We start from the raw sequence: 25,764 nt of genomic DNA, 5'->3' as shown, positions 1-25,764 counted from the left end.
GGGGGAGGTATCCATGAGGTGTTTACTATGTAAACAGTGAAAAAATATTGGTCTTTAAAGTGACTAAAGCATCCCCACACTTTTTCTCACTGCATACTTTAAACTCTGGCTTTAATGGTTTATATGTTTGTGTTTGTCCCACAGGTGCTATGTCGTCTGGGCTGCGTCTGGAGGACTCCTCCTTCTATGACTTAATTTCTCCTGGCCCCTCTCCCCTGAGTCCTCCCGGCCAATCAATGGGCTCGGTGGGCGATGGCTGGCCACCTCGTGCCAACTCCCCCCCGCCCCATGGAAACACTGTCACCTGGCCCCCAGGTACAGACGCCTTTAAATCCACCAGAATCCCCGAAGTGTTTGCGTTGAACCCTGCTGATGTCTGCCTGTGTTTTTTGTTCTCAGAGTTCCGGCCCGGGGAGCCTTGGAAAGGTTACCCCAACATTGACCCTGAGACTGACCCATATGTGACCCCCGGCAGTGTCATCAACAACCTCTCCATCAACACCGTCCGCGACACAGACCACCTCAGGGACAGGAACAACGGTAGGCCACGCACATGCCAGATCCCTCCCAATAACTGTAATGGTAGCACAGACCCACACTGACCCCTCCTGCTGATGTTTCCAGGGCCATCCTCATCACTGAACACCACGATGCCTTCTAACAGTGCCTGGTCATCCATTCGTGCCTCCAGCCACAGCGGTTCCCTCACCAGTACAGCACAAAGCACTTCAGGTGTGTAGTTTGGCTCTGCTTTAGTGAAGTTTAAATGTTTTCTTTACCTTATTTATTTATTTATTGTAAACTTGAAAATCTTTGTTAAACGGGTTTTGTTTTTCTGCTCTCGCCTTGCAGCCAGACCCAGTGAGTCAAAGTGGTCTCCCGGCAGCAGTGTGTCAAACTCCTCCCTAGCTCATGAGCTTTGGAAGGTCCCCCTGCCTCCCAAGGCGCTGTCTGTGGCGGCCCCCTCCAGACCACCGCCTGGCCTCACCAGCCAGAAGCCCAGCCCTGCCTCCTCTGGCTGGGATGGCTCTGCCCTGAGGCTGGGGGGCTGGAGCACCGCTGAGTCCAGATACACACCTGGTAAGAGAAGCACACCCTTTAACCTTAATTCCATGCTGCAAAATGAGCAGAACAGACTTTGGGGTTGTTGTTTTTTTTGTTTTTTTTGTTTTCAAAAGATTTCAAGACTGTATAGAGAAGCTTGCGATAAATTTTAAAATGCACGGCTCCTCTCCTGTGCAGCCTCAACTTGACCACAAAACCAGCTTTAGCATCCTATCCCAGCTGATGATTGACTCTATGGTGTATGTATTGACAGGTTCCAGTTGGGGTGACAGCAGCAGCTCAGGGAGAACCCAGTGGCTCGTTCTGAAAAATCTCACACCTCAGGTAGTTGTACTTTCATTCTGTTAACGTTATCACAATCATTACTTCCATGTTTTTTCACATATTTTTCACCTCTTATCACTTCCCGTGTTTAACTCAACTTTTCTTTCCCCTTCTTCCAGATTGACGGCTCTACATTGAGGACTCTGTGTATGCAGCACGGCCCTCTGATCACATTCCACCTCAACCTGCCACATGGTAACGCTGTGGTATGCTACAGCTCCAAGGATGAGGCCGCTAAGGCCCAGAAGAGCCTGCACATGTAAGACCATCACACGCAAATATGGGCACTTCTTACTTTTATTTATTCAGCTTCTCTTAGAGCAGATGACCTTGAATAAAAACAGGCTGTTGATGCCAAATTAACTTGTCATAGACAGATTAATCACAGATTTGTTTGACACTCAGTCAGATGTCCCCTTTACAGATAACACATGCATTCTTCCAGGCATATAACACCCCCCCCCCCCCCCAAAAAAAAAAAACTCCCAAAATTAAGTGGGGAATTGCAGTAGTGGACAGTTGGCTGTTTAAATGGATGGAAAAACAGCCATATGATGTTGTGTACAGACAAAAAGTCTCACTCTTGTCTAACCTGCTCTGTTTCTACAGGTGTGTTTTGGGGAACACTACTATTCTGGCTGAGTTTGCCAGCGAGGAGGAAATCAGCCGTTTCTTTGCACAAGGGCAGTCAATGGCCACTCCCTCCTCTGGCTGGCAGACCCTCGGCTCCTCTCAGAGCAGAATGGATCAGTCTCACCCCTTTCCAAGCCGCGCTTCTGAACCCAACCAGTGGAACAGCAGCGACCTTCACAGCTCATCCCTCTGGGGTGGGCCCAACTATTCCAGTAGCCTGTGGGGGACTCCCAGTGGCACCGAGGCAGGGAGGATCAGCAGCCCTTCTCCAATCACCTCCTTCCTCCCAGTGGATCACCTGACAGGGGGCGGGGACTCCATGTGAGCTGCCCGCCAGTGAAACGGGCTCGGGGAAGGGTCAGTAGAGAATTATCAATAATCAGCAGAATAGAGACACAAATGTAGTTCTATAAATGCAATGGCACTAGTTGGACTCCTTCTCATTTACAAGATATTCAACAAAACGGGGTCTCCCCTGTGGAAAACAAGTTACGTTTCTCTCTCTGCACATATGTCCACTTTGTTTTAGCCCAAAAACATATCAGTCGGAATACTTGAATCATGCAGGCCAATTCTATAATGTGAACGGATGGATATTTGCCTCCAGGTAGTGCTCTTTCAGACCGAAAAAAAGCTTCAATCGAGCTCATTATTATTATATGTATTTTTTGTTTCTTTCGTCATGTTTATTTGAATTCCAATTCTTTTTAACATTTTATTTTTTTGTTTTACTTTTTTTTTTTTTTTGCATTTGTTTGCTGACAATGTTGGAGTATGAGCTTTTTTTAACTTTGCACTGAATGTGTTGTTTTTTTCTCAGTATAATCTGCAATATAGAGGGAGCAGCCAGTTTTTTCCAGTGTAGCTGTTTACTCATTGAGGTCCTTACTGTGTGTGTTTGTGAGAATTACTGTGTGTGTGCGCGCGAGCTGTGAATGAGTACGTGTGCGCTCCTCTCTGCCTTGGCACGCCTACCTTACTGCGTTGTCGTGGAGTTCAAGATCAACAGATAGTTAAAGAATTAAACCTGACTTAGGATGATTATCTGGTGATAGTTCAAGTGACATTAAAAGTATTGCACCAATTTTGTTTTAAAACTAAAGAAAGTTGAGCTCTGCAGTGCAAAGGACTGTAGCCGCAGCTGGGACTAGTAAGCCCCGCCCATCCTAATATAGGGAGGCGGGGGCTATCTAGCAAGCCCCTCCCCCCCCTTTCTCATTAGCCCCCTGGCAGGCAGGTTTTAGTGGGGGGGAGGGGGGGAACAGCACTTTCAGAATAGGCTTTCAATGTTTTGGAGGTGCCACACTGCAACCTCTTGTTTACAAGACTTGGGAGGCAGAAAGTGTGTTCATTCTTCATTTTAAAGAGAAGATGGAATAAAATTTTTAAAAAAAAATGCACAAAAAAAATTTCAAAACGCTTTAAAAAAAAAAAAAGATAAAAATTTTTAAAAACAGAAAAAGTTAAAAAAAACAAACAAAAACAACTCTTACTGAGGATGAAGACGATGCTTTGTAACTCTGGGAATTCGGATCAGTGTTTTTTGGCCATGGCGTTGGTTATTTTGAACTATTCCTCTTTTTGTCTGCTAAATAACCAGCAATGGTTCTCAGGAAATCAAGCCAGTTTTCCCCCCTTGTAGTTTGAATTAAAGAAAAAAACTACTACTCCTTGTAGGAAAGGAAAATACAACTTCTAGCACTGAAAACTATGTAAAGGTCTGTAAGTTTTCGTTTTTGTTCTCTCTCTCTCTGCCAAATAACTGCTTTAAGCTGGAGAAGCTCAACACACTGCTTTCAATATGCTGTCTTTTGACGGAGGGAGGTGAGGTGTGCGGGGAGGGGGAGGTCGAGGACACTCCCGGCATTCCTTCTCCTCCTACTCTTCCTCCTCCTCCACTCCACTGATGTTTAAAAAAAAAAAAAAAATCAAGAGTGGGGATCGTTTAATGCGTGAGCGCGTGACTGTGAGCGGGGAAATCGTCGTGTCTCGTCAGACTTATAAACCAAGAGAAAGGCGACTCTGTATCTATGCATACTGTAGCCTCTCGCATTCACATGGCCTACTGAGAGGCGTTTATTTTTTTTCTCCCTCTTCGACCATGTGTCACAATGTTTTAGCTGTTTAACAAACATTACTCGCTTTTCCTTTTTTTTTTTTTTTTTTAATTTCTCTCATTGCCACAAATGGTGTTTTGAAAAAAAAAAAAATGGAACGAAGAGAAAAACAAAAATCAGAAAAAAAAACAACTCTCGTTTTGGTTGAAGAAAATATTTTAACAGTAAAAAAAGTCGTCCACATTTCATTGCCTTGATCCTAATTGTGTCCGAAGATGCAACAACAAGTCAAGTGGCTTCTACCTGTTTACAAAATGAATATGATTGTATTGTACTGTTTTATTTTCTTTCCTTTGGGGCAAAGGGGGGGAAGGTGGGGTACTCATCTGAAGTTCCTGACGTACGTGTGTGTGAGTGAATGTGAATTGTGGAGGTTTTGTGTGAGAACAGCGTGAATGTAAAATCCACCAGTGGCGTTTTTCTTCACAACAAGAGAATAACAGATTTATCTACCAGTGATTGTTTAGTTACTTTGATGCACAATTTGTTTGTTAGGGTCATGGGGGGAGAGAAGTGTCAGAGGGGTGCATGAACGACGAGTCAGCATTAGCGAAGCCATGGACCTTAATTATCTTTTCTTCATCGTGTTTGTGCGTGTCGTCCCCCCCCCCCCCCCCCCCCCAGTTCTCCTCTCTCATGTAGGTTTTTATTTCAGAAGTACTAGAAGCTTTAGGTTTTTATTTTTTAAGCTTAGCCCGTGAATATTTAACAACTTCAAAGCAAACGCAGTGAGACAGAACCTTGAGTATTAGCCAGACTTGACAGTGATGTGTGCCAGTATTGAACCGCGCTCTACCAAATAATTCAATCATACAAAAAAATTAGTTTACTTAATTCCAGATCTCTTTGCTTATAAATATATATAAATACATACTTACATATATCTCTTATTTGTATTTGTTGTCGTTGTGTTGAACAGTTGTTATCAAGTGGAACATCTGAGCTTTTTTTGTTGTTGTTGTTGTTAGTTTTAGTCTGACACGTTGAACTGAGGAGACTTGGATTTTGCACTTGGGTGGATTCTAGAGGAAAAAGGCCGAAAGCAAAGCTGAGACAGATTTTTAGATTTTCAGGTCTCTCTGATGGAGAAGGTGCGCCTGTGAGTATTCGACAGGGTAAAGTGTGTGCGTGCGCACGCACGCGTGTGTGTGTGTGTGTGTACTGTGATTTGAGAAGATGGTGCTTTATTGGTCTCCCTTGGTTGGTGCACCTCCGGCTCTGAGCTGGGCCTGAATGTAGCTGAAACGGTTTGTAAAAGTATAAAAGACAGCGCAGCCTCAAACGTGCATGAGGGGCAACAAAAAAAATTTGTAAATTTTTTTTTTTTTTGAGAAATTGAGCAGCAGTCACTGTTGCCGTGGTGTCGCTTGACTGAAACGAGGCTAGGAGGGGACGGGACTCGCGATTGGCTGCTTCTTCCTGGCTTTTCAGGGATAAAGGGTTGCACTTTTGCCTCCTCGCCGGCTTATCCAGGATCAGCTCCTCCTCTCCAACTCCTAAGCTTAACTACAGGGAGAGGAGACTCATAACTGACAGGAGGTCGGAGGCGGGGGGGAGGGGAGGGTGGGCTCTCAACTGTCTATATTCCCTTACTGCTCAATGACATTACTTTACACTTTGTTCATTCTGATTTTTGGCAGCGCTGTCGTTCCTGGCGCTGATTTGAGAGCAGCTTTGTCCATCCTCAGTATCCTTTTTTCTTTTAACTATTACCGGGACAAAGGCTGACCCCAGATCAGCAGCTCAGGTGGCAGCATTGCTGTGCTGTTAGAGAAGGGACAAGCAACGTCTGGAAAACGCCTCTCAATAATGTCGTTACTGTTTTGGTTCCATAATCGTGTTTGTATCTACTGTCAGCCTGCGTGAGACTGTTTGTGTGTGTGTGAGTGAGTGAATACATCATCATGCCAAATCGAGGGAGGGAAGGAAAGGGATAAATCCTTTTTTGTTGTTGTTTGGTTGTAGTTGTGTACGTGTGCATACGTGTACTTAAAAAGCTGGACAATATTAAATGCTTGAAGATTATAAAAAATAAAAAATTTAAAAAGTCATTTGCAAAAGGATGATGTGAGGAAAACCTTTTTAGTAAAGTGAAAACCACCACGAGCAATGTACAATCCCCAGGGCTGCCAAGCAGCTTCCCGACAGGGCCAGACGAGGGGAAGGAAAGGAAAAGGAAGTAGCGGGCAGGAGGGAAGCTGGCTGGTGATACTCTACTACTTTTTAATGTTTAAGAAAAAAAAATGTGACTTTTTTGTGTTTCTCTTGACTTAAATATCCTGTGAGTAAATGCTATATTATATCATAACACACCTGACGGCTCCTACAGTCGATCAAAAAGCGCTAAGGCTTATTTTTTTGACAGGAAAAACAGAAAAAAAACAAACAAAAAAACAAACAAAAAAGAAAAAAGAAAAAATACAAAAACTGTGAGAATCTGCTGTCTTTTTTTTTTGTCGTTTTACATTTAGTATGAACACATAAACAAACCCTGAAAAGCTTTAGTCTAACCAGCACAAAGATGTGGGCGGGTGGGGAGGGAAGGGTGGGTTTATCGGGGAAAGGGTGGGTGTCGCTCAGAGAGACTATGCAGTGGAGTGTTTGAACCCAGGCTTACATGTCCACCTTGGGTTTTTCTTCTTTTTTTCCCCTGTCTTTAAATAAAACAAAAACAAAAAAAATTCCCAAAAAAATGAGTAAAAACCGCTGAAATGGGATTCCCACTAATATTCCTCAAACGTGTCGTGCCATCGTTAAATTGTACAGCTAGTACAGCTACTAATAATAACAATACAAACTGAAAAACCTTTATTACCTAGCAAACGGCGGGCCAGTTGTAGCAGGAGGAGGACAGGTTAAGATTTGCAAAAGTCCATTTTTGTCGATTTTTCTCGCAGCTCGAGCGAGGCCGGTGAAACTGCAAATTTTACACGACTACAGTGCTTTTTTTTTCTTTTTATAGAGATTCTATCAATCCAGTGTGTAGTTGGATCACCTGTAAACCTATTATGCACATCGCTTTGGGAGACTGTTGAAACTATATATAAAATATATATATGAGAATATAATCGTACAGTGTCTATAATCAACGAGGGGGGCGTCTTCCTCTCTTGCAAACAAAACCAGGAAGTACCTTTTTATTTTCAAATGTCTTCCTCGGGTCATCAAAGGATTTTATCTTTAAACTTCGGTGGAATCTGCACTTTTTGAAGGACAATCTTTATTTGTATGGGTATAAAAATTGACAAAATAAACGAAGTCGCCTGATATTAATGGTATAAAAAACCAACTCCAGTGTGCTCTAATAATGAATGTCTCCTCTGATGCTGTCTACTTGTTTGGTTTCATTTTAATCCTTTTATTCTCCTTCCTTTTGTTGCTTGGTTTGTTCTGTATTTTTTTTCCTCTTTATTTCTTTCTGGATTTTACTGCTCTTAAGAGAATCTGTACTAAGGTGTAGAGTAGTGAGTAGTAGGTCTTCTGTTGGCTGTACTCGTATACTGAATTACTGTTTGTAACCCGCTGGCTTCTGCAGCCAGCATACAAAGCTGTATAACTTGGGTACAACCCTCAATAAAAGACTAATACACAGCGGCCGCCTCCCAGAGTCTTTATTTCTCTCCGTGTGACTGAAAACTTCTGCTTCGTGCTCCCAACAGCATCTCTGGCTTCAGAAGACGCAGGCATGCTGCTGTAAATGAGGGAGCAGCTGAAAGTAGCTGCTGCTTTTGTTTGCTTGGACAATCTCTCAAGACAAGGTGATGTTTCCTGTGACATCAGGATTTTAAAGCCCTCTGAATGCTTTGGTTACTCAAAGAAAAGCTTTTAATTTGGTCTGGTTTATAGAAATCTGTCTTAAATTGAAAGAACTCAGTTTCGGTAAACTCCCACGCTGGGTTTGCTAATTTTATTATTGTGTAAATGTGTTAGTTGTGAGTTTATTTTTGACCCTTTAAACCAAAGTATCATATTTTATACGCAAGTTTTTGAGACTTCTACATTTATTTTTTTCCCTTTTAAAAAAAAAAAAAAAAAGTTGCACCACAAAAACATACCTGATGTAACAAATATGATAAAATTGCATATTTTTTTTACTTCATATTTTATTAATTTTTCATCGGGAGGTTCACAAAGCACACAATAGAATTTTCTCGCAATTATTTAATTGGCCAGGTTTTAAAGGGTTACATTTTATTTTTTTTGTAAAGGTGCATTTAGGTCGGGTACTGAAATAAAAACACTTCAGTCCCAGCTGTGTGAACATCCTGCAACAATGGCACCTCATTCTTCATGTGTGGACACAAGATTAAAACTCAAGAACTGTCTTTATTGTAGTTTTGTCCTCATCTTACGAGGTAAAGAGTGAGGGAACATGAAGCTTACCTTTAAATCAGTGCACTAACAGGGTTATTGCATAGAACAGGGGTCTCCAACTCCAGTCCTCAACAGCTACTGTCCTGCAGTTTTTAAATGCATCCGTACTCCAATGCAGCTGAATCAAATGGTTGATTAACATTTTCAGCATGTCATCGGGTTTGATAACAAGCCAGTTATTTTATTCAGGTGTGCAGACAGTAGCTCTCGAGGACCGGAGTTGGAGACCCCTGGCCTGGAGAAAACAGATTTATCTGAGCTGCTGGTGGATGGAGCTGAAGTTAATCTTCTGGTTCTGCAGATGAAAGCTCTTTGTATGTTTAAAGTATTTACTGATTAATGATGTGGAGCTAGTTTAGCTTTATATACAGTCTAGAAACCACAGGCTTATATGCTTAAGCTGTATTTTTGGGAGCTTTTTTCCTTTGACAGGTCAGTAGTGGATGCAGGTGGTGTGTGAACCTCCCAGCATCAAGCTTCGGTCTACCTCCAACCCAAAGTAGATGAGAAATGAAAATAGATGGATAGTTATAGCAAATCCCAGCCAGTGGAAACAAACTAAAAGAAGTGCAGCTGAATCTGGGTCCTTTTTACTGGACCCAAAGCGGAGTAACAGCAGACACGAAAGTGTACAATGTGTCTTTATTGATCTATTAATGACAAATTGTACATGGGACCACAGGGCGGAGCTGAAATGAGAACAAAGCAAACCAGTGATATAATCTTGTTTAATATTAATTTTTTTTTTTTTATCTCCAAGCTCTCCTGAACATGTTCATTTAAATACAGTCAAACACGAGACAGCTGAAGCCAACGTCGCCATAATGGACACAAGAGTTGAAGTAGGAAACTGTTTGGTGCTCATCTGCTTCACGAGAACTTCCTGTTGGGTGGGTGGAGGTGACCCTATCTGGGCACAAAGGAATATAAATTGAGCACCGACACAACGTGTGACCAAAGACAGAAAACGGGGCCTGATGGTGACTTGCCTCTGGTGTGCTACAGAGCATATTACTCATAAACGTCTTTCTTGTCTGCGATGTACTGTACGATCTCCTCAGGAGTCATCAACTTCTCTGCTTCTGCATCTGGGATCTCAAAGCCTGCGGCACAAACAAGTTACTGGTTACGGCGTGTGCTAAAGAAGCCATGTGACATGCATCGATAATGCTGGACGAATAAGCAGCTTTCTGCACAGATGGTCACAAACATCTCGCTGGTACTACGTCCTCAACTGTAGGTCACACATATTAAAAGCTGTTAGTCTATTATCTTCATTGATCAAAATAAGAAAAAGTCCTCTGATTCTGATTTAATTCTTCTCTCTCAAAGCACTAACAGCACGCCTCATTCACACTCCAACAAACACACTGAAGTTTCGGTTTCAGTATCGTGCCCAAAGATGCTTCGGATCAAACCACCAACCTACTAATTAGCAGAATGCCTGCTCCATCTCCTGATCCACAGCCACCCCTGTTTAAAATTTACCTCCCAAACAGATTATATAAATCAGCTGAATTATTACAAGTCAAAAAGTAAAAAGCAACAAACTGCAACCTTCATTAACCTTCTCAATCAATTTTCAAGATAAATCCAATAAATACTGTAGAATGAGGTGTACTACAGTGTTTCTACCACAGGATATAATCGGAGCATATCCTGCTTTATGTGGGACGTCCACACAGAGTGTCGCATTTACCCTCTGAAGACAAACTTGACAGCACTTTGACACTGCAGACGCTCAACAGGCAGGAAGACTGCAAGACTGATGTTTCATATCCACATACTCCCACTGTGGCTGTACAACAGCAGTCACAATCTGCACTTTAGGCATCGTAGGAGTCAGAAACATCTCTTTTGCTGACTTAATGCCTAAAGCCACAGTTTGGAATAGTTTTCTATGCAGTATAAAGAGGTTTGCTCTCACCAAACTCATCTTCCATGGCCATGATGATCTCCACCTGGTCCAAGCTGTCCAAACCCAAATCTTTCATGAAGTGAGAGCTCGTCTGCAGCTGTGGAACAGAAACCAACCCGAGCGTTAGAAATCCAAGCTTACTTATACAGAAACTTACAAACACTACAGGCATTTCAGGGTGCTTTAAAATAAAAACAAAACCAAATCTACATGAGGAATGATAGTATTAATTTTAGATTGTTTTTCCAAGTTAAAAATCTAATTGTTATTAAATTCAATACATTAAAATCAGTAAACTTTTCAAAAACAATTTCCATGAGCCATTCTGGACAGGGATGAGTCACGATTGCCTAATTTCACCTCACAGATGCCTGCGAATGTATTCTATTCATACATGTTTCAGCTAGAATTCACTGAAGGTCTCTTGTTGTTCTCACCTTCTCTGGGTTGATCTTGTCGTAGAGCTTGAGTACATACATGACTCGTTCTTTGATGGTTTCTAGAGTGAGGGGGGGCAGGTCTCCGTACTGTCGGCACAGCACACCCACCGAGGGGATCTAAGGAAGAAGAAGAAGGAGGAAGAGTTTTAGTGCAGAAGGGAGTGGGGGGTTGTGATCATGCAGCCTGTACATTAGCTTGCCTTAAGTGAGTGTGTATTACATACAGTGTGAAAAGATGCAATATCTTCCAGTACACTGCAACAGTACAGATGTAAAGGCTGGAAAAGGTTTATCCAAGTTTCAAAATAAAACTTAAATCTTACGGAACTTTGACCAAGAAGAAATCTGTGCTGGTCCTGAAGCTTTTAATGTGTGGCTGATTTTATTATCTCGTCTGTAATTACTGCGTTATGGTTTCATTTGACTAAATTTGCAATTAAACGCATTTATCAGCGCATTAGTGTTCACTTACAACTCTGCACACAGCTCGCTAAAACACCTGTAACATTTTTTCTGTGTTATACAAACACACTTATCGTAATACACAATAACATCCGCACTACAACAGTCTTTTACCTTTCTGCACATTAGTACCCGATGTTTAGCCAGAATCAGCCGTGCAATGCCAAGATAAAGAATGAAGTCTGTCAATGAAATCACCGACTTTGCTAACTAGCTAGCTAACCAACAGGGCAAACATGGCTGTCCCGTTTTTAAAATCAAACGCCTCCGTGTTTCGTGTTTCTCTGCCACAACAACACAGAGTCGTTCAAAGCGAAATAAGCTGCTCGTGTGACACCGTGAACTCTCAGCGGGCTAGGCTGGCTCCGCAGGTCTGAAAGACATCGGTAGGTCACAGCGGCTAGGCCGCGATGGTTCAATGTTACCGGAGACTCACCCGGCTCTGGACGAGCCACCGCGTCCCCCGGCTGTCTGCTGCGAAGGAGAGAGGTCGGTGGACGGCCACCGCCTGGACGGCAGTGACTCTTAATGCGAGGTTACTGGAGCAAAGCCTCAACGAGGGCCGAGCAAAGGAGCGGACACACTGCTGCAGGACACGAGCCGCCATGACGGAAAGCAGTTACTGAAAGCTGCCAGCGTGCGAGGCGAAGAAGAAGAAAAGCGGGTCAAGGGCTCCGTGTTGCGCATGCGCACAGTGCAAACCTTGTGTTTATTTCTAATTTGTCGCTTTATCTGCGCTTTTTTAAAACTGTTTAAACATTTCTCACCACGAGCACATGGGCATTGAGAAACTGCCAATGACTTTGATTTAACTGGAAAGTAAAAATGAACTTTCACATTCATAAAACAAGACGTTGATTGTGCATATGAAACAAAAACAAGTATAGAAGATGTTGCTTTCAGCTCTTTAGGTGTACAATAAGAGCTCCTGTTAAAATGAAGTTATAAAGTCTACACAAATTAGACAATAAAAATGGACAAAGACAAACTTTTATTCTCAGTTTCTCTGGATTAAGCTGTGTTTTTCCCTTTTTCTCTGCCTCCTCTGGTAGCTTTGACTGCTTGATTGCTAGATCCAGGTAGCAGTAATGTCTCCAGGGTTTCAGGCAGATTACACTTCAGTTAGTAAGAGCGACAGTCTTTTTCATCCTCCTGTTTCTTCTGCATCCGTCCCACCTGCCTGAATAACATATCCTCTGAAAAAACCCTCGAGTGTCCACAATCACACCAAAGTGCTCTTCCTCTCTCTAAAGGTTCCAGCTGCTTAAAAAAACTCTTGTTTTTAACTTTGCCCATCAGTGCTGCACAGCGCAGGTAGCTTTTCATGCGACCACTTCAGTTAAACCCAGCTCAACCCTCTCAGTGTCTTTAGTCTCATTGGAGATACTCCAGAGTCTTTATCACAATCCTCCACGGCGTGGAGCTGTTTCACAGAGGAGCCGTCTTACTGTTTGTCTCAGGGTTCATTAAACAAAAAACACAACAAAACTTACATATGGATATGTATATCTATAATAAAATAATAATACATTTTGTAAGTTGTTGTTTTTTTTTGACAAAGAACCAATATGTGGCTCCCTATTTTTAAAAATGTCAGACAAGATTAGTCCATATCATTAAAAAAAAGAAGAATAACAGCAAAAAAAAAAAGAAAATCCCTGACACTATCACAAAATATACAGACAATTATTCCAGGGTTTATAAAAGCTTTACTTATTATTATTATTATTATTATTATTATTATTATTATTAATAATAATAATTTCTTTTTTATTTTTTATTTTTTATTTTTTATTTTTTTAGCTTTACACGCGCACATTTATTATGTCTGTTTTTTGTTCGATATCTGATATTTTAAATAAAGTTATTTGATGGCGTCACGTCCGGGCTTGCGCAGAAGACAAGAAGAAGGAGAAGGAGCTTCCCATAGAGAAAATCCGTATCGATGCTTTAGATCGTATCGCAGAATAATAAACGCCGTTTGATAGTTCAGCGGGTTTCCAGCCATGGAGTTGTCTGAAATACTGTACAACAAAGCGGAGTACATTGAGACGGTACTGTGTGGAATTTTAATCACCGCTGCTTAAGCTAACGTAGCCTGCTATCTGTCCAAGCAGAAAGTGAACGGGGCGTTGGGCGGATAGCAGAGACGGTTGTTTGTACTCATTTATGTGGACAGACACAGACACGATCGTTCACACGATTATAAACAGTGGTTGTTGTTTTATTTCAGGCTTCTGGCAACAAAGTGAGCAGACAGTCGGTACTATGTGGGAGTCAAAACATAGTCTTGAACGGCAAAGTAAGGAAAACACACACCTGGAAACGACACTGTGAATAGAAAGTGTCCAGCTGTGCTAAAGCTTTGGATGTTCTCTCTTGCAGACTATTGTTATGAATGACTGCATCATCAGGGGGGACCTGGCTAACGTCAGGGTGGGCAGACACTGCGTGGTGAAAAGCCGGAGTGTTATTCGACCACCTTTCAAAAAGTTCAGCAAAGGGTAAAGTATCTTTGACACACGTTCAGGCCAGCCATGTGCTTTTGTGTTCTAGATAAAGATGCTTTGAGATTGTTTTTAGTTATTGTCACTCAAAATATATTTAAAGTCACTGTACAAATGAATAAAGGAGAGAATATGCTAAGTAGAAAAGCATATTGTCTCATCACTGCCCTGTCCCCCTCTGCAGGGTGGCTTTCTTCCCGCTGCACATTGGAGACCACGTCTTCATTGAGGAAGACTGCGTGGTCAATGCAGCACAGATTGGTTCCTACGTCCACATTGGGAAGAACTGTGTCATAGTGAGTGAAATAAAATCTCACACACGCACACAGCTAGCTCCTCGGCAGTGAAAGGACATTGCTGTGAAGGGGTGGGGCGGGGGGTATAGACAGAAAGCATGTCTTTATTGCCTGTGGTGAACCAGTCACATGGCAGTCATGCAACCTTCTGCTGGCAGTCGAGGGCTGAATTAATAAACAAAAAAACACAAGCTGGCATTTTTTTTCCCAAACTGTTGATTTGGATCACAGAAATGGGGACTTCACTTAATCACAAATTAGTCATTATGTGTATATATATGTATGTGTGTGTGTGTGTGTATATATACACACATATACATATATGTATATATATGAAAGTGCATGACTTTGTGATGTTTGATGATGTTTCAATTTCTTTTTCCCATTATGTGTGCAGGGTCGCCGTTGTGTGCTAAAGGATTGCTGCAAGATCTTAGACAACACCGTGCTTCCTCCTGAGACAGTGGTGCCACCTTTCACCGTTTTCTCTGGATGCCCAGGTGAGCAAAACGCACACAACTAATCAATAGACCAGCATCTTTCTACTTTTCTGTCTTCGTTCTCCTCAATGTCTGGTCTTTACCTGCGTTTGTCTCGCTCTCTCTCAGGTCTGTTTTCAGGAGAGCTCCCAGAGTGTACACAGGACCTCATGATTGATGTAACCAAGAGTTACTACCAGAAGTTCATGCCCCTCAGCCAGATATGAGTCGCACTCTTAAACTCTCAGCCAGGACCTCTTCCTTTGTTCAGCCAGCCGCACGTTGGGGGCTCTCATCAGACTCTTAAGAGCTCACCTTTTATCTGTCATCGACCCGAGGCCTTGAGTTTAATTTCCCAAGAAAAAAAACATCACGTGTTAAAGTCAGATTCAGTTGCACAAAGCTACCATGTGTTGGCATCTCCAAATTTCTGAGAAATAAAATGAAATCCCGTTAGATGTCATTCTGATGCTTTGCCCTGTCCACTGCATCACGGAGAAAAACTCGTGGACCCCCTGTGTGGCCTCTGATCGTTGCCGTCTTTACCCGATGGCTCTCTGAGAGCAGCTGCAGATGAGGATGAAGAGGTGGAGGAGCTACGAAGGATGCAAGAACATGGCTTTTAATATTGAACACCCACGGACCAAACCGTAGCAACACTAGTCCTTTGAGGATGTAGGCTGAATGTGCGTATCACTCATATCAGCAGAAGACACATTAATTTTACTATGGCTGTAATTTTCTTCATTGTTTGCTTTTTTTTGTCCCTTGCTGGACATTGTAAACTGTTCAAGTATTTAATATTGTTTTTATGTTTGGGGGATGGCCCTCATTGCTCCGCTTCTGCCGTTTTCTGTGAGACAAAGTCAGAAATAGTGAAGCATATGAATAAATGTAAATGACTGAAAACCCTACAAACGTCTCAAAGGTGTTAACTTTATCTGGGATCATTTACTTTGGATTATACGATGATAGTTTTTTACCACAGTAATGTTATTTATTTACTGATGTTCCTGAGAATGTGCAATCTGCTGATTTAGAATCTGCAAAGGTTTCCTGCTGATCATCTATTAACAGGGGTGTCAAACTTAAGGCCTGGGTGCCAGGATTGGCCCAGCAAACACTCTAATCTGGCCCACTTGACTGCTTTGGAAATGCAAAGGAGAGTATACATTTTACACTGTATTTTTTTTTATCAGTTTTACAGCTTTCTTTCATATTACAACAACATAATTAAGTAATAAATGGTTACATTACAGACAAGTTCCTCTTTTTCAGTTTATAATATAAAAACTTTTTTTTTTTAGTTTTACATTTAAAAAAGGCCTTTTTTGTCATGTATGAAAACTGAGACACACTGTTGAATATTGCCTTATTTTTCTTATATTAAGATATCTCACAAATTAAATGTGAAGTTTTTAGGTTTTCACTAGTTTAGCTCACTCAGGATCGTCTCTATATGACGTAATCATTTATTTGATGTCACTGATCTAGTAGAAATGTTTGTTCTACCGCTGTCCTCTGGCTGCCCGTAGTGGTTTGCATCCAGTGGCTTTTTAGGTGTGAAGTTTCAGGGACGCCTCTGGTCATTATTGCTTTATTAAAACAAGAAAGCAGGAAGAGAATCAGGAAATGACCCAGCGTGGACTTTAACCCCGGTAGCTGCATATTTCTCACAACATGCAAGTCATCTGCTCAACCTGGTGAGCTAAATGACAAGTTAGTCAAATGTCAGCAGCTTTGTTAACAGAAACATTTCTAAGTCTCCAAACTGTTAATACTGTTAACCTGCTCCTCATTTATGCTTGAGAAGAAAAAAACAGTTTCGATACTTTGCTTATTTACTGACGAAGTTACAGAACTGCAAACTGACAGGGAAATGTAGACGTGAAGATCATCTGAAGCAGAAGAGCTGTGCTGCTGTGAAACGTGACTAAAACAGAACACACTGTTTAGAACAGGAAATGGCACCAAGAGGCCTTACTGCCTGTTTTTAACGGTTATATTTTGTCTTTATTCCCATTTTACAGCATCTTCTTTCTGAAAACGCTGTCCTTATTTTTAAAATGAAACAGCCGATCCGATTGCGATTCAATGGTTTTATTTCCTTTACAATGTGAACCACATATATCATACCAACAATTAAATGTTCAGTATATAGATTAGCCATTTATTACCTTTTTAAACAAATAAGAAACAGCTGATGATAGTGTTGGCTCCAGAGACTTTGTGGCATGAGTCACCCTGATGAAACAATGCGGATGAAGGCTGCGACTGGCTCAGGGAAGAAACAGAAAACAGGGTGACCCCAAGCTGATCTGAGGAGGGGGAGCGGGGGTCAACTCCGCAGGTTTAACAGTGGGACTGCAAAGACGGCACAATCCTGCTCTTATCAAACTCTTCAATCAAACCTTTGGGAAGAAGACATCCTTTGATAGGCTCAATCTTTAAGTGCTTTTCCTGTCAGCACACACACACACTTCCCTGTAACTGACATGACGTGGAACAGAAACAGCAGGCGGGTGAAGCTACTAGTTTGTAGCCGAACACCTCGTTTCGTTTCAGAAACAATACTGCCGAAGTGTTAGACACAGAACAGCGAGCCAAAGCGTCTAAGAGAAGAAAACTAGAACATTTTGAAATGCATTCCTCTGCTTTAATGAAGAGCGTGTGGGCAAGCAGACCAGTCAGTCCTCAGGAGCTACACCACCTAAAACAAAATAAATTTAAATACTTTTTTTTGTTTGCCAAAGTTGAAACTCAGAGGTTTAACTGCACACGACCTGAAATGTGACTTTACGGCACATTTGTCTGTTTAAGAATCAAGGTTGGGTCCTATGTTAAGATTATTCACTGAATCAGTGATGGCTGAAGCAGCTCAGCTTACCAGACACTTAAACCCCACCTCCCCTCCGCCCTCTGCAGGCAAAGCTGAGGTGTTCAATACCAAGCTTACATTTTGAGTCTCAGCGGTTTCACAGATCCAGGACTTTGACAGATCGCCAAACATCACCCGGGTTCTTTTTCCTACTGAAAAGCCTGAAATCATAGGAACATAAAAGGCAACCTAGAGCACAAAAAAGAAAACGCAAAATGAAATCTGTGACCAGAATTTAAGTTAAAAAAAACAAAATAAAAAACCAAACTGGCATGCTTTATACAACTAAATAAAGGCCACTTCACAGGCCATAAAATGTGAAAGGGAGAGAACTGGAGTCAACATGAGGAACAAACGGAGAAGAAAGCAGGAAACATTAACACCACACTGGTCACTTCCTGTGCGTAATACAGGTAGAACAGCGCGCTGTAATACTGAGACAACTCAAGATTTCTTTAATCATTTACACCCACAAACATGCTCAGGTTTAGCTCTGATAACATCACGTTAACATCCTAAAACAAACCGATTCCTATTGCTTTGTTTTACCCCGTTTATTGACTCATGTGCCATTAATGTCTCCTGCTCTGCTCCCTCACTGAATGTTGGAAGTAAACAACCATTGTAGGAATGAAACTCAACCCCATGTTACTTCGTTCTGTACCAAGTTTAAAAAAACAAAACAAAAAAACGAACCCATCCACATTTTATTAATGCACACACCCCTTTCACAAAATACAGACAGCATCCATCTTCCCATCCGACACGCTGGCCCAGTTACCTCGTGTGCGCCAGGTGGCATGTTTGGTGGTTGTTTTTGAGCGTGCCACCACTTCTAAAGCCTAAAAAATTAAGTTCGGCTTTTTCTTCCAATATCTTACACCATATGTCAAACAGTCTCTGCGACGTGTTCAAATAATTTTGAAGAAGTGACAAAAATCAAGTGAGTGCGAGAGCTCCTGTTTTATTTCTAAGCATCCCCACACTTAAACCTCTATTCCACAAAAGCGGCGCCGAGCCAGTTTTTCCTGGGAAACTGCCCACGTTTTTAATCAAGTTAGAGGGCTAAATGTTATCGAGCATCTTGAAAAGCACGGTGGACACTGAATCTGACGACTGCCATCAGCATGAGTGGTTCTAATTTTGATGAGCGGTGCTGTGGCGCCTGGCTGAAATGCATGATTACATCAGCGCCGCTATTTGTAGAAAAGAGGTGAATGTAGTGTGTGGACAACTCATAAGTGTGCACGTTTAGGGCCGGACAAAGGTACAGCTGGAATAAAAATGGAAGAGCCGATTTATTTGCATGAGTCAGAAGTGAAAACTAAGTGCAAAAAAATCCTTATTGCAACTCATCAGAATCATCCCACGACGACGGGAAAACAGCAGCTGCTTTCATAATAAGACCAGAGCAGAGGGGGTAAGGGGCTGTTGGAGAAGCTGCATAAACAAAGAGAATACAATTCCTTTTCCATTATCCTCAACAGCAACAACAACAGGAAAAAAAAAGTGGAAAAAGAACGGAAAATTAACTTGGCTATAGCTGCTGCAAACAGTGGCAACAAACCTAGAATTTTAACACTGGTGGTTGAAAAACTACAAACAAAGAAAAGGTGACGGCCTGAAGTACAAATCGAGCCACCGTAGAAGCAGAGCACTTAGCAGAGAATAAAGTCTGAATGGATGTCCAAACACTGACAGCCTGCTGCTGTTGTAGTTAGACGCCGTCAACCTAGTAGCCAGACAAACTGAACTGCTTACAAAGTGGCAGATGAGGCAGCGTGATGCCACAAACACACACCCGTACTCCTACTAGGCGATTTAGCTCCACCACTGACAGGCTACGCCAACTAAGAGCTGCAATGATGAAGTAACAAAAAGGGGGGTGGGGTTAACGCAGGGGTGACTCGGGTCCAACGTTTGGCGAGCGACACAATCCACTGAGTGAAGCGATTTGATCATGGCCCTCACTTCCTTATTAAGGTGGCGGGTGAGGATGAGTGAGGTTAAGGGAGGGAAGGGCACAAATGTGTCAAAGATCAAAGTGGCTTTTACTTGTCGAGCAGCACGGAGCATTATTGCCCCTCTCAAGAACTGTGTGGATCCCAGGATAAGTCGGGAACTTTCTTCGTTGTCTCCTTTCCAGGGCGGTGTTTGAGGAATGTGCGAAGTGGCTTCCTGGTCACGTGCACACACTCACGCCCACTCGTTAAGTGTTCTTGATTGTAGATCGATGATTTGTAGTATACGAGCTGGGAAAGGAGACAAGGACTAGAATTCGAGAGCTTTCAGTCCTCGTTTTCATCTTCAGCCGAAGCATCCGAGTGCGCGTGACTGTACATCTGCACATGTCCCACACGAGCCCATCCATCCCCCCGCCCCCTCTCCTAGCCTTGGCTTTGAAGGCTAACCCACCCACCATCCCCTCGCCTCGCATGTAGGCAGGGGCAGATCAAATCATCCTGTTGCGTTTGTGCGTTGGGGAGTCTGTGATGACATCACTACATTGGGTGGAGTTTCGTTTCCTGGTTCCTCCCCCCCCTCCGGCAGAGGCGGCGCCAGTAGAGTCCAGATGCAGCGCCATCTCCTCTGAGATGAAAGTGTTTAGGTCGACGTCTTGGAGCCCGTTACGCCTGCTGCGGCACACCGGCCCAGAGCCGGAAGAAGCACCTCCGCTCGCACCACCTCCGTTGCTGCTACTCCCACTGACATGCGTAGGAGAACCCGGAGCACCGGAGCGGACGCTGATGCTCGCCATGGCACCACTCAGACCTGAAGAAGGAGACAAAAGAACAGGAAGTTTAGCAGCAGGTAGACGTCTACATCTCATTTACAGCCTCTGATAAGAAGAAAGCTTCCATTAGGCCATTAAAAAAATGATAATAATATATATTTTTTAAAAATTCAACTTTGTTTATCTTTTAAATGGTTGATGGACAAACTCATTTTTCATAAAAGCCAAAAAAAAAAACAAAACCATCAGCATCTGTTCCCGTCAAAAGAAAGCTCTAACTATTAGCTCCTGATTACGCAGCTATTTCAGGAGAAAGTGACAGCACTGAGTAATATTGCCATTTTCTCATTTCCAATGCAACAAATGAAATAATTTCAGGCTGAATTCATCTATTTAAAAAGGAATGAAACACTCAGCACATTGTTCATGTTAAAAAAAACCCACCAATAGCGCATGATCCAATCTGACAGAGATATACAAAAAGAGAAGGCTTGCAGTTAATCACCATTTCCCTAATTTCAACCAAGTTAAAGTTAATCTATCAGGCCTGATGATCACAGCAAAATACAAACAGGTGACAAACTGTGATGAACTGAAATGTCAGACTTCCGTTTCTGTAATCTGACCCAGTCTGAACTCAGATGCACCCACAATGTGACGCTCGTCAAGTTCTGAGTATTTATTTGTGGTACAGCACAGCAAAAACTACCAGCATATTCAAATGGAACTTAATTATAGAAAGGTGAGTAATAGGAAACAATCTGTCTTTCGATTAGTCAAATAGTGTCTTGCAAACACAAATGACAGGAATTGACCTGGAAAAAAAAAAGAAAAAAAGAAAAAAGGAAGAGAAAAAAAAGAGTGCTTTCACAAAAATACCCTTATCTCTGAGCCACATGTAGCAGAAGGACAAGCCTCCAATCTCTCACAGGCATAAACACAGAAGGCCTCTCATGAACACATGAGAGGCCTTAAACACAGCACTGTAATGCTCAGACATGACAGACCTGTTTAAAAGGTCTCCTATGAAAGTCCTCATCTCACAGTCACTGTGGAACATTAACCATTTATCTATCAAACTTAGGAACCAGGAGGTCACACACATACGTTTACGAGCATAAATAACACACACAAGTTATTTAACATTGTAGCTACCACTGAGGGGGTGTAAGTCAATTCTGATTCTTTGGTATGGAGTTGGCATTCGAGTCAGCCTTGCACTTAAATGTCCTCACCATGCAGTGCTATGGCCTCCCTGAAGGGCTGGAGGTCCGCTTCTACAGATGAGCCAGTCTCTGCTGGTGAGTTAGCGCGGCTGGGGGCCACCATGGCCAGCCGAGGGTTGGCCCTGCTACTTCTGTGCGGTGGTGCTTTGCCGCATAAAAAGCTGATCAGATCCTCCCTGCGGATGGTTCTCCGGCGCTTTTTCACCCAGGCCAACATGTCCTGTAATCCAATGCACATTATAAAAATCTGAGAATTTATGCTTCAAAAGGAAGCATGTACTGAAACCCTACAGCACAACCTGACGCACATCTCCCGAGAAATTTAACTACACGGCAGGTTGAAGCAGGCGGCGACTGTTGAGATTGTTCAGTACGGTTACATTTCCAGCTACTTTTTCCATTGCGTTTTTGAACTTATCAGTAAGAATAACACTCATCTCAACATAAGGAATATTAATCACAGCATCAATATAAGGACTCACAAATGTCTGTAAATTCCTGGAGGGAGATAGTCAATTCCCTCAGGTCTACTCCAACAGTTTCAACAAAGAAGTGGAAAAAATACAGGGACAAATGTTTACTCTTTGTTTAACAATGAAAAGGGACCCAGGAGGGTTAAAGTCCCAACATTTTAATTTCTCTCTATCATGTGTGCCACTGCAAAAACACTGGCAGTAAACAGCATGGTAATTAACACATAATGCACCAGTAAAAGCATAAATGTCAGCAAAGACGTTGGTCACTCAGAGTAGGGAAGGCTGCGTCACAGGCTCTACAGTCAGGCATCTGTTATCAACAAACACCGATCCAGTCTTTTTTTTTTTTTTTTGTAATATCCTTCATTGACCCTGTCGTGCATAGCTAATTTTTGTTTCCTAAACGACAGTCTATGACAGGAAACTGTAAAGTCACAATTAGTCACAAGCAGAGGAACAAGACCCACCTTATTACGACGTTGGTGTCCTATCTGGATGCCCCGATCGAAGCTTCTCTGATGGGCCTCGACACTCTCTGTGAGAGTGAAAGACAACAACAGCTGTTCACGATTATATATAACAAAGCCAACCAAATATGGACCTCTATTTAACATTTCTCATGTTGTACGCTATTTATTACGTATTTAGAAGTGGAGATGCTCTACTAAGAGACAGGCTTTGTTTCACTAGTGAATATCTGACATTGTGCTGTGTGTTTTTGGTCCCTTAAACCATGTGACAAGCTGATTAACACGGAGTTGATCAGCGATAATAACCACTTCTGTTTACCTTTTCATGTGGGGGGACAGATCAAAAACTTTTCCCAAAACTAACAAAGTTACAGCCAGAGTCTACACCGCTGGCTTAACGCACAGACACAACAGGAAGTGTAGAACCTGGTAGTCAAGGAACAAGGATGGAGGAGGATGTGGTTGGTTACCTTTGTAAAGGTTGGTGACTGCTGTAGCAGCGTTCTGAAATGGCACCCACAATGACAGGCCCTGCTGATGGCATACTCTGTCTGAAGGTGAGAGAGGAATAATAAAAATGAAAAAAACACTTGTAATTTAAAGCAAATACCATGGTGCCATACTAGTGGTGGTCAAATGACAGCAAAGGGGCTGAAGTTGAGGATCATTTTCATTCGCCATTTTGTCTTGCATCTACAACTGCAAGGGGGACAGGGTTTGGCATAAAAATAACTGGCAGTCAGCGCTAGATGGCCAGCTTGGCAGCAGCTTGTTTAGCAGGAGAGTGCCGACACACGAACTTAACTGCCCTCTCAGCAGTTAAGTTGCAGAGCCCAGTCAAACACACACACTGGTAAAGACTTAAGCCAAACTCCTGTTTCTACGTGCCGGGGATTTATCCCGACCGATAAGAGCCAAGCTACAGCAGATTGTAGACAAACCAATATTATCCTCGCCATCTTGTGATTATAACGTTTCGCATCGGCTCAACTCGCCAGCTAGTCGGCTGTTTAAAAAACAAAACAAAGCCAGTGGACACGTATGTGCGGGCTCTTATTTCAACGCGTTTGGGGGGACAACGTCTGCAACCAATCGATACCGGTGTAGCAGATGTTAACACTGACAGCACACAGCAGACTGTCATCTGGGAATGTCGCGTAGCTACGATTGTTGTTGCCATCGCCATTTTGTAACTAGCCTGGCTAACCTGACGATAGCGGCTGTCAAACTTTAGTGTCAAAGTATTCGCGTTAACTCGAACTACCTCATCGCTTCGTCGATGTGGCCACTGCTATTTGGTGCTCGGCGTAACTACACAACGCCAGGTTATATCTCACAATTCTTTGTCACCAGCTAGCCCGGACTAGCTAGAAAAAAAATGTAGCATTGCAAAATTCACCTGTAAACGATAGTTTCCCCAGTACCCGGCTAGACGAGGAGTTTCCTAAAGAGCTAGCTACACTGCCGTTAATGTTAGTTTATAGGGCTCGGTGTACAGTCAGGCTGCTAACAAACAAGCCAAGGGGGGATGCAGGCACCGTTAGACGGACAAGCAAAAAGGAGAGCGCTGGGCTGGACCTTTGTATAACTGTGCCACGGCAGTGGCGGAGTTCTGGAAGAGATGCCACAGTTTATCCTGCTCGTTGTCGACGTCCTCCTCGCTCGGCTCCCTCTGCTCCGCTTCGGCCAAACACTGTCGCTCCCATTTTGAGAACCAGTGCTCGGGTCCGTGTTCCTGTATCTCCGAGTCGCCGTCTTCCTTCTTCTCCTCCATTTAATACGCCAAAAACTCGAGGGAAATTCGATTTTTAGCTTGAAAAGATGGCCGTTTCGACGCCGTCTAAAGAGTTATATGAGGGGAAATCATGAGTACTTTTATGTTTTTGTTATTTTTTTCTTCTTTTCTATTTCGTACTACGATACTGCGTCGCCACCTACTCCTGCCATCATAAACCTAGCTAACTATTTTTCCTAGTTGCCGACGTCGGGATATATGCACCACAGACTATCCTGTTATGCACTTCCTCCCGCCCCATTACTCTACATGTCAGCGACAAATGGCCACATGAACGCTGCAGGGTGGGCTCTGGGTCTGTGCACGCAGTTTAATTGGCTTTCAGACACGTCCCTCACACCGCTGACACAAAAGAAGCTCAGTGAAAATTCACTTTAAGTGCTCGCTGGCAAATTTATTAAGCTAGCAAGAGACACGGAGCTCAGAGAGCAAACACATTATATTATATTATATTATATTATATTATATTATATTATATTATATTATATTATATTATATTATATTATATCATTTCTATAGCATTAGATATAGCGAATTATCACCTATTAATCTAGGCATAACTTACAGACTTATAATATATGAACTGCTGCATTGTAAGTATATTAAAAATATATACGTCAACAACAAAAAATAGACTTTTCTAAACCCATGAGCGTTCAAGTTCATTAGACGAAGCCGAGTGTAGGACTGACATATGTCCACTAGATGGCGCCATGTCATGAAACTCTTCTTCAGACCTGCTGCTCTGAGAAGAACCAGCTACATGAAAAAAAAAGAATGTACGATTAGTGGAACCCGTATTGTCCCACACAGTTATATATGCATTAAAAGTATTGTTGCTTTTTGACAATGTTCTTGACAATGTAATAGTTTGTAATATATGTTGGTACATCAGGAGGACATGATTGACGACAGAAGACAAAGTTAAAGAGCCAAGGCTGAGGGGGTTTGGGATGCCTTGGATAGAAGATGTTGGAGGAAAAGAGAAAAAACCTCAGAGAAGATTTGTGGATGTTGTGAAGGATGATATGCAGAAGGTTGGTGCATATCATATCTGTCACAACGGAAGATGGGTGGAGGAGAATGATGGGGGTTACAGGTGAGATGGAGCCCCCTAAAGCAAGCAGCCAAAAGAAGAAGAAGAAAAAGATACTTGTTAATAGTAAAATCTGGAAATTAATCCAAAATGTGCATTTAAAATGCACAAAAAACAACCACAAAATGTGGTTGTTTTTAAAGTGCTTTATAAATAAAGTTGATGATGATGATGATGATTTACTTTATTAACGCGTTCCTGACCAGGCAGGCGATCAGCTCTTAAGTAAATAACATGGTCTTAGAGCAGGAGGGCAGCAGTTTTACTATAGTATTGTATTTTCCAATTAGTTTTTGACTTTTCTTTTAAATTCAATTTAGTTCACGTCGGCTGATTTTCCTGTTTCAGTTTATTTTTTATTGTTTGAAAATGTTACGTTGTAGTTTAGTTTTTACTAGTTTCAGTGTTAGTTTTAGTCTTTTTTCATTACTATTGCATGAAGGGCAACTGCCAGGCACAACCTAGGAAAATCTG

The 25,764-nt window shown here is 42.3% G+C and overlaps 4 protein-coding genes across 11 annotated transcripts in view; 2 read left to right on the top strand and 2 right to left on the bottom strand.

Moving 5' to 3' along the window:
- The window catches only part of LOC146575823 (trinucleotide repeat-containing gene 6A protein-like), a 38,641-nt gene extending 32,012 nt beyond the window's left edge, over positions 1 to 6,629 (top strand). For all 8 annotated transcript variants that reach the window (XM_085270713.1, XM_085270715.1, XM_085270708.1 and 5 more), the window contains 7 exons: positions 145 to 315; positions 400 to 540; positions 625 to 732; positions 853 to 1,080; positions 1,319 to 1,389; positions 1,509 to 1,648; positions 1,999 to 6,629. In XM_085270713.1, the coding sequence (XP_085126839.1) occupies positions 145 to 315; positions 400 to 540; positions 625 to 732; positions 853 to 1,080; positions 1,319 to 1,389; positions 1,509 to 1,648; positions 1,999 to 2,347 (1,208 nt within the window). In that variant the 3' untranslated portion in view covers positions 2,348 to 6,629. The remainder of the gene's footprint in view (positions 1 to 144; positions 316 to 399; positions 541 to 624; positions 733 to 852; positions 1,081 to 1,318; positions 1,390 to 1,508; positions 1,649 to 1,998) is intronic.
- Positions 6,630 to 9,141: 2,512 nt separating this feature from the next.
- ndufab1b (NADH:ubiquinone oxidoreductase subunit AB1b) lies at positions 9,142 to 11,989 on the bottom strand. The gene is made up of 5 exons (XM_085270716.1): positions 11,770 to 11,989; positions 10,869 to 10,988; positions 10,441 to 10,528; positions 9,503 to 9,616; positions 9,142 to 9,419 (listed from the first exon to the last, which is right to left on the bottom strand). Exons 1-4 carry the CDS (start codon positions 11,938 to 11,940, stop codon positions 9,525 to 9,527), a joined length of 471 nt encoding a protein of 156 aa, XP_085126842.1. The 5' UTR covers positions 11,941 to 11,989; the 3' UTR covers positions 9,142 to 9,419; positions 9,503 to 9,524.
- Positions 11,990 to 13,211: 1,222 nt separating this feature from the next.
- On the top strand, positions 13,212 to 15,533 carry dctn5 (dynactin 5). Its single transcript, XM_085270706.1, has 6 exons — positions 13,212 to 13,387; positions 13,567 to 13,635; positions 13,719 to 13,837; positions 14,025 to 14,136; positions 14,534 to 14,636; positions 14,745 to 15,533. Exons 1-6 carry the CDS (start codon positions 13,340 to 13,342, stop codon positions 14,840 to 14,842), a joined length of 549 nt encoding a protein of 182 aa, XP_085126832.1. The 5' UTR covers positions 13,212 to 13,339; the 3' UTR covers positions 14,843 to 15,533.
- A 1,166-nt stretch (positions 15,534 to 16,699) lies between these two features.
- Positions 16,700 to 24,436, bottom strand: hapstr1a (HUWE1 associated protein modifying stress responses a). Its single transcript, XM_085270704.1, has 5 exons — positions 23,978 to 24,436; positions 22,870 to 22,950; positions 22,397 to 22,464; positions 21,463 to 21,673; positions 16,700 to 20,265 (listed from the first exon to the last, which is right to left on the bottom strand). Exons 1-5 carry the CDS (start codon positions 24,171 to 24,173, stop codon positions 19,946 to 19,948), a joined length of 876 nt encoding a protein of 291 aa, XP_085126830.1. The 5' UTR covers positions 24,174 to 24,436; the 3' UTR covers positions 16,700 to 19,945.
- Positions 24,437 to 25,764: the final 1,328 nt, after the last annotated feature.

Source organism: Mchenga conophoros, linkage group LG4 (genome assembly GCF_057382185.1).
Source record: "Mchenga conophoros isolate Kocher_MC1m ecotype Shallow Benthic linkage group LG4, M_conophoros_male_GT1.1, whole genome shotgun sequence".
Lineage (NCBI taxonomy): Eukaryota > Metazoa > Chordata > Actinopteri > Cichliformes > Cichlidae > Mchenga > Mchenga conophoros.
This window is presented reverse-complemented; position numbering and strand designations above follow the sequence as displayed.

Bases quoted from the DNA above. Each gene is read 5' to 3' on its own strand.
- ndufab1b (XM_085270716.1), bottom strand. From the start codon at position 11,940: ATGGCGGCTCGTGTCCTGCAGCAGTGTGTCCGCTCCTTTGCTCGGCCC. The intron at 10,529-10,868 runs GTGAGAACAACA...TCTGTTCCACAG, and splicing joins ACAAGATCAACCCAGAGAAG to CTGCAGACGAGCTCTCACTT. The intron at 9,617-10,440 runs GTGAGAGCAAAC...TTTGTGCCGCAG, and splicing joins GGCCATGGAAGATGAGTTTG to GCTTTGAGATCCCAGATGCA.
- dctn5 (XM_085270706.1), top strand. From the start codon at position 13,340: ATGGAGTTGTCTGAAATACTGTACAACAAAGCGGAGTACATTGAGACG. The intron at 13,388-13,566 runs GTACTGTGTGGA...GTTTTATTTCAG, and splicing joins AAGCGGAGTACATTGAGACG to GCTTCTGGCAACAAAGTGAG. The intron at 13,838-14,024 runs GTAAAGTATCTT...CCCCCTCTGCAG, and splicing joins TTCAAAAAGTTCAGCAAAGG to GGTGGCTTTCTTCCCGCTGC.
- hapstr1a (XM_085270704.1), bottom strand. From the start codon at position 24,173: ATGGAGGAGAAGAAGGAAGACGGCGACTCGGAGATACAGGAACACGGA. The intron at 22,951-23,977 runs GTCCAGCCCAGC...TCTCACCTTCAG, and splicing joins CGTGGCACAGTTATACAAAG to ACAGAGTATGCCATCAGCAG. The intron at 20,266-21,462 runs GTGAGGACATTT...CTCCTTCTTCAG, and splicing joins GGAGGCCATAGCACTGCATG to GTCTGAGTGGTGCCATGGCG.